General features: G+C 39.7%; 1 protein-coding gene across 9 annotated transcripts in view; it reads right to left on the bottom strand.

Annotated features, from left to right (window-relative positions):
- Positions 1 to 299: 299 nt before the first annotated feature.
- SVIL (supervillin) overlaps positions 300 to 10841 on the bottom strand; it is a 103263-nt gene continuing 92721 nt past the window's right edge. For all 9 annotated transcript variants that reach the window (XM_027687015.1, XM_027687018.1, XM_027687017.1 and 6 more), the window contains 8 exons: positions 10104 to 10209; positions 9158 to 9365; positions 8217 to 8350; positions 7384 to 7539; positions 6844 to 6987; positions 2674 to 2795; positions 1691 to 1846; positions 300 to 1572 (listed from right to left, as the gene is read on the bottom strand). In XM_027687015.1, coding sequence (XP_027542816.1) covers positions 1486 to 1572; positions 1691 to 1846; positions 2674 to 2795; positions 6844 to 6987; positions 7384 to 7539; positions 8217 to 8350; positions 9158 to 9365; positions 10104 to 10209 — 1113 coding nt within the window. In that variant the 3' untranslated portion in view covers positions 300 to 1485. The remainder of the gene's footprint in view (positions 1573 to 1690; positions 1847 to 2673; positions 2796 to 6843; positions 6988 to 7383; positions 7540 to 8216; positions 8351 to 9157; positions 9366 to 10103; positions 10210 to 10841) is intronic.

Below are 10841 nucleotides of genomic sequence, written 5' to 3'. Positions count from 1 at the left end.
TTACTTCAATTCCCTGGGCCTAGGAGAATGATAAGAGCAGCAACAGCACCTCTGCAGGCCAGGAGCAGCTCTGAACATCTGTGGGGCAGAAGGAAACTTATGCTGGCAAGAATGAAAATGTGAAACCCAGTAATCTACCAGAGGGGAACCACACAACTTGTTATAGAAATTTCAAATGCCTAAAAAACCATTTCAAACAATAGCAAATATTTACCTGATGATTCTGTTCAGTGTCGTAATTAGCTGAATGAAAATGATTTTGACTTCAGTGCTTATTGAAAGAATGGACACAATGCTCGTTTTCAGCTCAAGTTTTACTCCCAATTGCACAAAGGTTGAAAAGATTTTTTCAAAATTTGAAAAACCAGCATAATAATTTTGGTTTCATTTATAAAACAGGGAAACGCAAAAGATACAGTTGTGTCACTGTTCCAACATTCAGCATTAAAATGTTGCCCAATCTAATTTTATCTCATACCTTGATTATTTTCTACATTATCTGCTTCTCAAATTATAACTCTGTACAATATCTGCAGACATCTAAAGTTAAAATATTTTGAGAAAATACCATGTTATGGAAGGTTCCAATGACTTAGCACAGATAACAGTACAAGATAATGACAAGTCAGAGCATCACTAGGAGTTTATTCAGAAGCTTTTACTTTCAGTTCTTATATCACAAAAGACATGTTTAATGTTTACAACAAGTATTAGAAACTGAGATGTTTTTATTTCTACTATTATAAAAGTAACATGGGAGACTGTTCTAAGCCATCTTCAAAATGCAGACCAATCTTTTTTTTGTATATAAACTGTACACAAAAAACAAGGCACTATACATTTTTGGATAATAAAGTATAAAGGTTGATTCGCATAGTTTCTCAAGAAATCCATGCTATAAATACAAACGCTTTGTTCGGTTTAGCACCTGAAGCAGCACTGAGAACAATTCTTAAACTATTGCAAAGAGAAACTTTTCAGAATGCGTAGGAGATACATATTGGTGGTATAGCTAATTCAGTACAAGCAACTGCCATCCAGCTACTTTTCTGTAGTTTTGACATGAAAGTCTCGAAAGTGAATATATATTGCATTGTTAAATACATGTTCTATGTGTTTATATAAATATAAATTCTTTGTAATCCACAAACTAACAAAATAACACTTTACAAAGAGAACTTCTTTAAAAACAAAAATGGCAAGTATTTTATATAGCCAAAGGACACCTGCAGCAGTAGTTCAAGAAACTACTGTTTAAGTGCATAGGAGAGCGGAGCTTAAACACGTTGCCTTTAAAAGTCAAAATTGAATTCCATTTTCAAAGAGTTCTCTTGGCCTTTTATAATATTACACACCTCCAGATAGGTAGTCACTAATAACTTCAGATTATTTCTATTTGTTCTGTAAATATAGGGTACAATTCTTCTAAAGGACATAGAAAGTGAGAACGGACATCCCTTTAGTGCTCACTTCCATAAACACAGCTTAGAAAAGTCCTTTGGCCTTCTTCAGGTTAACCTGCTTCCAAGATGGCAGTGCATTGTACTCCTCTCTTGTCATCTCTAATGCAACCTGCATTTAAAACAAGAGGATTAGCAAAAACACTTTTAAGTAGCATAACCGGCAAATGGCTTTACTGCACCATTAGACACAAATGCAGAGAGTAACAATGCACCTATTCTCTTCTTACCTCAAAGTCCTCATCTGAAAGATAAATTTCAAGCTTCAGTGGATCAACTCCCTCAGGCAGAGGCCTAGCTAAAAGATCTGCTAATGGATACACGGTTTTACACAGCTTGGCCAGCACATCCTCTACAAGTATTATCTGATTAGAAACGTCCGCATCCTGGAAGAGAAAAGGAAAACAGAGAATAGGATCACAATGCTGAAACCACCAACCACACTCATGGAATTCTGCAGATAGCATGGGATAACCTGCTCTGCCTGGGCCATGGAGCACAGAGCTGTACATCCAGGTGTGCACAGAGGCCAAAAGCCCTGCCCTACAGCAATTTCACAGCTAAAAACACATCTGCACTTAGCAGAAGGATGTCCTGTACTCAGTTTGATGCTGAAATCTGCGTTTAGCCATAAAGCCAGTGTTTTGGACTAAAGATGGCTGCAGAAGACTTACAAAACAGAAAATGTCATTTGCCTTGAGATGCCTCTTGACTGGAAGCTTTTAAAGCAGCCACATGTAATTTGGCTGTGACTCTCTGTCCCAGGTGAGGAAGTCAGTACTGGAGCCCTTGGAGCCAGCTGCTCCTTTGCAGGGTGTTTTGCTCCCCTGCACTTTAAATCTGGTGGACAGACCAGAACTGCACGTTGTTGCATGATTGAAACAGCTGTTCTGCTAAACTCTAGCACATCTCTTTCTAAGAGATGATTCAGGTAACACTTTCTTCCTGTTTTTAACAAAAAGAGAATATGAGAAGTCACATGAGAAAGCACCAAGGAATGCCTCTGATATTCACGCTCCCAGTCAGACTTTAGCTATGTTGTTGGTTTTCTTCCTGTGCAGACTCCTGAACTGTGCTTTCTGAGTTCATTCTCTGGATCTTGGGGCTTGACAGCACAAACAAGCTGTCATAAACAGCACAAACAAAATGTTACTGACAACACAAGACACAATTACTAGCAATAGGAAACAGCCAGTGCAATGAAAAGATTTACCATTTCTGTGATCTCCGCGATGTCTTCCCTGTGTTCCCAACTTGGAAACATATTAGTGAATGTCAGAGGCTCTAGGCCAGCATGAATTAGATAGGATTTTGGGGGCTTCTTTACATTTTTTCCTAAAAACAGTCAAAATCAAAAAAAAAGAAAAAAAAAGATAAATGAGAAATTACAAATGGTACCATATTTTGCAACGCAACCCACTATCCAAAGTTACCTTCTTAGAATGTTTAATTCTTTCCTGAAAAGTTGAAGTAATTTAAGGCAGTAAGAATAAATTTCAACAGGGCTTTTTTTCTTGAAAATTAGCATGGGACCTTCTAACATGTTCTTCAGTATTCTTAGACCTGCATTTTACTGTATCTGACCACAAAGATCAAAATATGTACGCTGAAAATCTCCAAAAGCTACTCCTAACCCAGTGCCTTTCTTGTCTTACAAAAACAGAGTTTGAATAGAGTAAGCAGAGTGTAATGGTCTGAAATCAGCCAAATTCAGGTAAATGAAACCTTCTGGCATGCTCAGCAGAAGTGTCCTGCCAGCAGCCGACAAAGTTTAAGCTTGGAGGCTTAAGTGAGAATGTTTAAACTGTTCTTGGGATACTGAAGTGTAACACAATAATTTTGTTATTATGAATTCAAAGGAATTGGATCTGAAAGTTAACAGAGGTACTGCAATAGCTGGATAGTATTTCCTGATGATTTTCCAAGACAGTCCTTCTTCTTTAAAACATGTATTTGTGCACACAGTAGCAGGACATGGACATAACCCTGCCCAGGAGTGATGTATCTGATTAAGTGGTTAAAGTCATTATGCCACGTCCTAGTGAACAAAGGGAATGATTTAATTTCCAAGGGATTCAAAAGCCTTGATAAACTCCAAGTATTATTGAAAAGAGGTAGACAGGCAGCCAGGGACTGAGAGAAACTATAATTCAAAAAATATATTGTACTTTCATCTTACTTGGATTCAAACAACTCAGTCTAAACAAATCTTTTTTCCAGATGGGCAATGGAAAAGCTGAAGATGGTGCAAAGCTCACAATCAGGTGAAAGTAACAGAGCAACATGACATGACCTTGCTTCCGAGAGCTGTAGCTTCTGTAAGAACTGCTTATTAAAAAATTCTCTTATTCCCTACATGCAGTCTCAGAGCATCTTTAATGCCCTAAGACTTCCTCCATTGCAGAAGGCCCTGACTTTTACTGTAGTCCCTACCCGCACTTGATGCCTGTGGGCTGTTGGGCAGGAGGGTCTAAAAGAACACAGCCCCTCCCCATTGCTAAGGAGCACCCCAGGGAACTCATGCAACACCTTTGCTGAATGCAAACAGAGGGTCTGGCTGGACGTGGGAGTTCCATTAGGTTTGCAAAATCTGAATGCTACAGGTTTGGCCTTACCTCAGATGTTGAGAGCAAACTGATTAGAGAGAGTATGTTCATATGAAACTGCATATTAGAGGTAAAAGCTCTGTGGAACAGTCTAACAAATGTATTAGAATGTGAATTAGAATTTAGACAGAGGATTTATCATTTGAGTACTTGATTTTAAGCCTTCTCTTTCACATATTTTCACTGTGGTTTATTTGTTCATTCTACCATGAACTATTAAAAAAATACTTAAAAATCTGTGCATTTAAAAAACATGTGAATCTGTTCTAGTTGTGCTGCTCTCAGTAATTCAGCCAAGAATAAAAAGAGAGAGGTGTTTGCAATGTTCCAGTATGGGTAAGATAAATTTATATATAAGTGGAGAAATATTTTCATTCCATGAATTCTGTCCTCAGCATAAGAATCACTGAAGGGCAAACCAGATTCTTCCCTCTCCTGGCAATCTGGAGCTTGACTCTCCAGACTGCTGATTTAGCAAATAAAACTACAGAAAAATTTTCAAGATATTTTGACGAGTTAAAGGAGATTTATGCACAAGGGAAACTGCTACATATATTCAAGGGATATCCAGAGCTGCTAATCAGTCTCTTTCATGCCATCATGTAGTCAAACACTGCAAGCCAGGAAAAGAAAAAGGGGAGGGGCAGGAAAAGGGGGACACAGATGAGGAAAGAAATGGAGAGGAAAAATAAGAGAAAAGCATTTTAATGCTTCTGATTACTCAACTACATTCTGGTAGTCAAAATAATTACAGCAGCCTTAATAACTCCTGAAATTAAATTTCTACACCTTGATAAGTAAGACCACATAAGAGATAGACAGCCCTGACAGCTTGATGCAGTGAAATTTTGAAGTGGTTGACAAAATTCCAGATCATGAAAGCAACAGACCACCAGGACAGCATAGTTTGAATGGAAAAAAACTGCTACAGAAGTGTGCATCATGAGTAGAACTGGTCTTTTAACAGCAACAAACTTGTTCTGTATCTATCCAACCACACAGCTTGAAACTCTTGAGAAATACCCATGGCAAATAAATTAAAAACCACAACTGCTGCAAAGTGAGCACCCAGCAAAATAACTTGTCCTATGATACATGAGTTAAACTTCAGACCCCTGAGGAATCACTGAAGAACTTCCCACTGTGCATAAAACTCGAATGCAGCAAATTCAATCTAGTGCAGAAGGCATTAATCCCTTTTCCCATCATCAAACTCAACGTTAAAGAAATCTGGAAAAGCATCCAAACCTCAGCATGTGCATCTGATTCAATCTCTGGCTGGGACCAGAAAACATGACTTTCATTACCAGAAGATTATAGCACTGCATCAGGAACACTGAGACTGGGATCTTACCTTCATTTCTCCCTAGCCTGCTGAGCAGCTCTGGGCACTTCACTGCATGGTTCTCTGTTCCTCTGTGCTGACCTTCACTGCTGCTGTGAAGCACACTGTATGACATGGCTTCAAAGAAATGAATCTCTGACTTGCAAAAACTGGGGGTGGTGGTGAACAAGTAACTGGCCTCTTCTTCAGGAATTCTGCAGTTAAAGCCAAGACTCTTCCAATAACTGCCCTGTCTTTAGCCCCCATTTCTAAACAAATGCTGCTGTTTTGCAGGGCAGTGCCAGAGACACCTGATGAACCACACTGAGCCATAATGCAGCCCAGTAAAGGTCACATTTCAATGTCTGCAGTACACCTGCCAGGTGTTACCGACACCACTCAGTGACACAAGACAACTGAAACATTTGACCTAAACATTGCAATGCAAAGACTGGCTTATCGGCGTAAGGATGGAACCAGGATATCACTCTCCCTCTTCAAATATACAAATGTCCATGGGAGACAACGCATTACCATCCACTGTGTCACAAGTTATGAAGTTTATTTGCTACAGAAGAAATTAGTGGCATCATGAGGTCTCAAGGTCTATAAGCAATCACGATTTCCTTGCAAGAGGACACAGTTAGCACCAATTAAGCCCCAGCGACTTGTTCGCAGTGGGAAACTGCTCTGAATTAACAGAACACGGCTGTTACTTATGCCCTCTCTCCTGCATGGTAACTTCACACCTTTCTTTATTCATCCTCTGTCAGAAGATGCAAGGCCTGTTCCCAGCCTCACATAATAGTAGATGAAGTGAGAAGGCAGCATTATGGTGTCTCAGAGAACCTCTACTAGTGCAGAAAATAATCTCTAGTCACTGTACTCTTACATGATCATCAACTGCAGCTTGAATCACTGCACACTGAGTGGCAACAACTATCTTGCAGAAATGAGGACAGAGCTGAGGCTCTGTCCTCCAGAATTTCCAATAGCCACCAGTTTCCATGTGAGACTTGTTCTTGATTTTTAAAGTCTTTCCAACTCCCCCACTAAATCAACACCCAGGTACATCAGCCAACAGTATCTTCATTCAGTCTTTTTGATACACAGAAGCTTATGAAATCTAAGAGGAGCTATACAGAAAGCATTCAGGTTTACGAGGCTGTGTTCTCAGTATTCACTTTTAGAGATCTGATGTCTAAGCTATTCTCCTCCACTAGAGGCACAGAAAAAAAATAAAGCCTTTCCTCTGAGAATTGAGTCAGCAAAGTATCTTGGCAATTTGGGAACAATGCCATTGCTAGGCAAATTCTTTGCTAAGAAAGAGTGGAGAATGTATCTTCAAATAAGCTGATGTTTATTGATAAAATAGGAGCACCTTTCAGCCCAAGACAGCAAGGCATGGAAAGGTACAACACTCTCAAAGCAGTCAGGCACAGCAATCTGTTACCTTTGCAGTACTGGAGCACTGTCTCCATGGCGCATTTCCTGTCCGTAGCCCACCTGATTCGAGCTGATCCAGTGATTTTGTTTTCCACAGGCCACCAGCCTTGCCACAGGTACACTTCATGGTGATTGTCAACAAGGAACAGTGCTAGCAGTCAGAAAATAACAAACCCATCATCAGCCACTTATTAGTTCTTATAGTCCCCTAAACAACCCCAGTCTCACATGCTTGTCAGAATGACAACAGGATCATTTCACGGCTTACCAATCCCTTTTGTTAATCATCCAGCTAAACCTCAGATGGACTCTGATTATCTGACATAAATAATGTATTTCTATAGCAAGCTTTTAGGACACATATACATTCGATTAGTTCTCAGCATCTTTGTAAGGGAAAAGTTAGTTATTTCTTAATGCTGTATAAGCATCACGTGCACACATTTTCCTGCAATAAATCAAGTTAAAAGTGCTTACAGCTACTGAAGCACTGTCTGCTGCAGGATACAGTTATCTGTTTTCCTGTTAAGTATTTTAAAGCATATACCTGGTTGTGGGGCAGTGTAAAGATCCTCTTGCAAGAATGGCATGGAATTGATGACAGCAGGATCTCTTGAAGGGTAAACATACTCAGTGGCTGCGAATTCTCCTGATGAACTACTGAGGCTGAACAGTCGGGGGGTGAAATTAAACTTTCCAGGATCTTTAAAGAACAAAATTTAAGAAGATTTGCAACAGAAAATGTCAGAGATGATTGTGAAAAATAAAAACATAATTTACAGTCACTTTTAAAGTGACTGTAAATTCTTTGGTTTTTGAAAAATCAGGAAAGACAACCAGATGTCTTGGGGGACTGACTAGCAACAGCCGTGAAGAAGTTGAGCTAAACAGCTAGCTGCCATCAGTTTGAATCTGACCCTGGCTAGTTACTATCAGCCATTTCATAACTGGCTGTTTTGCAGCTTAATTGAAGCAAGCCCATCTCAGAGTTAGCTGACAAATTTTCCACTTGGTAAATCAATTCCCCTGCTACCTTTGTTGGCAGTTTCAAAGCAAAGGCTGGATGGGAATGTGTGCAGAAGTGCCTCCTAAATCCCTTCAGAAGAGAAGCAAAATGTATTGGTAACGGTGTTAGCTCTTGCTCTGTGCTGCCTTGAATACAGACGGCAGCAGAAGGGGGGGAGAACAAAATGAAACACTTGGTTTTCCAGCACTTTCATTCTAGAAAAGTATGGCTTAACTCAGTAGATTTTTGGAAGCATCTCTCTGAAGGATCATCTCAACTATCAAGAAGTTCTTCAAAAACTTTACATTAAATCTTACAATACCATAGACCAGTAAAGTAAAATGTGAGTGCCAAATCCAGGAAGGCAGATCTACCTTGCAACATGCAATCATACGCCTTTCGATCTCTCCTTCCTAACGCATCCCAGAATCCCAAGGGCTCTGACCCTTCATCACATTCATGAATTGTCACCTTGCTGCTGCTGTGCAGCCCTGCCTCCAGTGGGCATCTACAAAACACAAAGAGAGAGAGAGAGTGTGAATTCAGTGTTCCTGCCCCAAACACAGCTAACACAAGCCTGTTGGCCACTTGGATTATTAGAACCCAAAAGTACCCTCTAGGCTTGTTGTACACTTCATGTCAACACAAGCACTTTGAAAAATTATCAAAAAACAAGATAGGGAATTTCAACAACCATTCTCATACCATTTCTGATCCCATTCCCAGAGTGGAGGAGATGCTCATGTGAGCTCTCAATTAGGGATTTTCACTGCCTGCTTTTGTAACTGCCGATGTCCTCCTTGCATTCTTCCCCAAAATAATTTCCTCATCCTTATTCACAAGACTAGATTCTAATCCTCTTATCAACTGTAATTTAATTTGGTATTCAGATATTGAGCCCCCCAAATAGAAGGTGTCTGGGTTTTTTTGCAACTGTAATTAGTACAGTAGGAAGAATGTGGATGCCCCATTCCTGAAAGTGTTCAAGGTGCTTTGAGCAACCTAGTCTAATGGAAGGTGTCTCTCCTGGCAAGGGAGTTGGAACTAGGTGATCTTGAAGGTCCCTTCCAATTCAAACCATTCTATGAGTCTATTAATAAAAGCATTCGACCTTCAGTGAAAGTGATTACAGAACATGTATTTTCTACCCTCTACCAAACCAGCTACCCATCACTCGTCCTCCTCACCAAGCATGCCCATATTGCATTTGTACTCAGAAAACAGATTTATTTATTTCAAATTTTCTTTGAGTCAGACTATTTTAAGTAAATTGTAGCCTATATAACCATCTCCAAAATATAGGTCAGACACTCACTGTTCTTTTATTTTATTGGCTGCTGTTCTTCCTACATCCTTGGTGTGAGATTGAGCTTTGCAGCCATGCCACAGGTAGATAAGAGCTTTACTTATATTGAGGACAATCATGGATGTCCGGGAGCGCAGGCTGCTGCAGTGACATGCTACTTCAAGTAAGTTTCCTTCATTGGGAACTTCTCCTCGCACGCAATAAAGCCTCCAGTCACCTGGAGCAGACAGGAACAGTGCAGCAGTATTACACAGTCACATGGCATTGAAAATTCAAAACCTCTCGTCTGGAACAGCTGTTCTCACACTGGATGAATTTCACCTACTGCATTACCTATATGGTCACAGAACAAACTAGCTAAGCACCAAGTTTGGCTAACACTACTTGAGAAACCCCAGTACAGAAAAAGATGCCTTCTGAAACATTGCTACAACAGTACAAGTAATAAGAGCTGAAGAGCTCCTTAGGCACAGAAGGTCACATTCAGGTGCAAACTGGAACATCTCCAAGCTACACTTGCATTGAAATTCTCCTACCTCAACTATAGCATTCAAGGAATATGTTACAAAAAGGAGTGATTGGGTAACGAAAGCTTAGAGCTTTCCTTGGAGCAGAACAACTGTTCATAAAAACACCTTTTTTTTTTCCCCAGACTATGTAAAAAAGAATACATTTTAAAGCAAACAGGTACTTAGCTTAATTAGAAACCAACTAGAACAATTTATATGTGCACCAATACAATCAAGCCAGCATGGTCTAGGGTGACAAAATCCTTTCTCTGCTCAAAGACGAAACAGACTACCTTGAAACAAAGCATTGCAAAGCTGCCTTAGGAGTTTCATGGCATTAATTTCCTCTTTCTACAGGGTACAGTAGTTGAAACTGAATTCAAAGCCCTCCACAATATCTAAAAAAGGGATTTTGGGGCAGAAGCTCTTAACTAACAATAACTTACTTTGTGCATTTTCTTCTTCCTCTTCCCTTCTTCCAGCATGCACAATCATCCCTCCTTGGAAGCACTGCAGGAAGCATGGGGGTTCTTTCCCTTGAAGCACTTGTACCTGGAAATTGAAAGCACCACTCTTCATTAAAAAAAATGAAGCAAGTATACAGACTTAGAAAAACTAGACTCTGTGGATTATTCTAAATTATATAGTTATGGCCACCCATGAAGATGGCTTTCCTTTTGCTTTAAAACTGCTGACTGTTGTTTAAATTACCATATATCAGCATGCAATGGGTTTCATATGTGACCTGCATATTAAAAGAAACCTCCAGCTAGAATCCAACAATCATGAGTTTCAGAGGATAAGGAATACCAAATAAACTTTAATTTAGATTGGTTTAAACTCCAACCATTATTTGAACTCTTTACAGAACTGGTCCACCTTCACTGATGTTCTTTGAAACCATTATGGAGATAACTGAGGAACTGAAATGGGTTCAAAATTTGCTGTAAAACTGGTTCCTGTGACAATGTGCATGTTAACTGCTCACTAAACCTTGTATTTTGAGTATGAAACTGACATGGCAAATTGCTCAATCAGCTGTGTTGCAGAGACTCTCTCTTGAACAAGGGCATTTACATTTCTATTCTACAAACTCCTGTCTTGCTGGTCATGTCTACACTGCTGTTAAAAAAAAGTAATTACAGCATGATCAAGGTACAGGAACTAACTTTAAACCTCCCACC

The sequence above is a fragment of the Neopelma chrysocephalum genome, unplaced genomic scaffold (assembly GCF_003984885.1).
Source record: "Neopelma chrysocephalum unplaced genomic scaffold, ASM398488v2 Primary Assembly neopelma1_72, whole genome shotgun sequence".
Classification (NCBI taxonomy): domain Eukaryota; kingdom Metazoa; phylum Chordata; class Aves; order Passeriformes; family Pipridae; genus Neopelma; species Neopelma chrysocephalum.
Note: the sequence above shows the minus strand (reverse complement) of the source record. Positions and strands in the feature narration are given on the sequence as shown.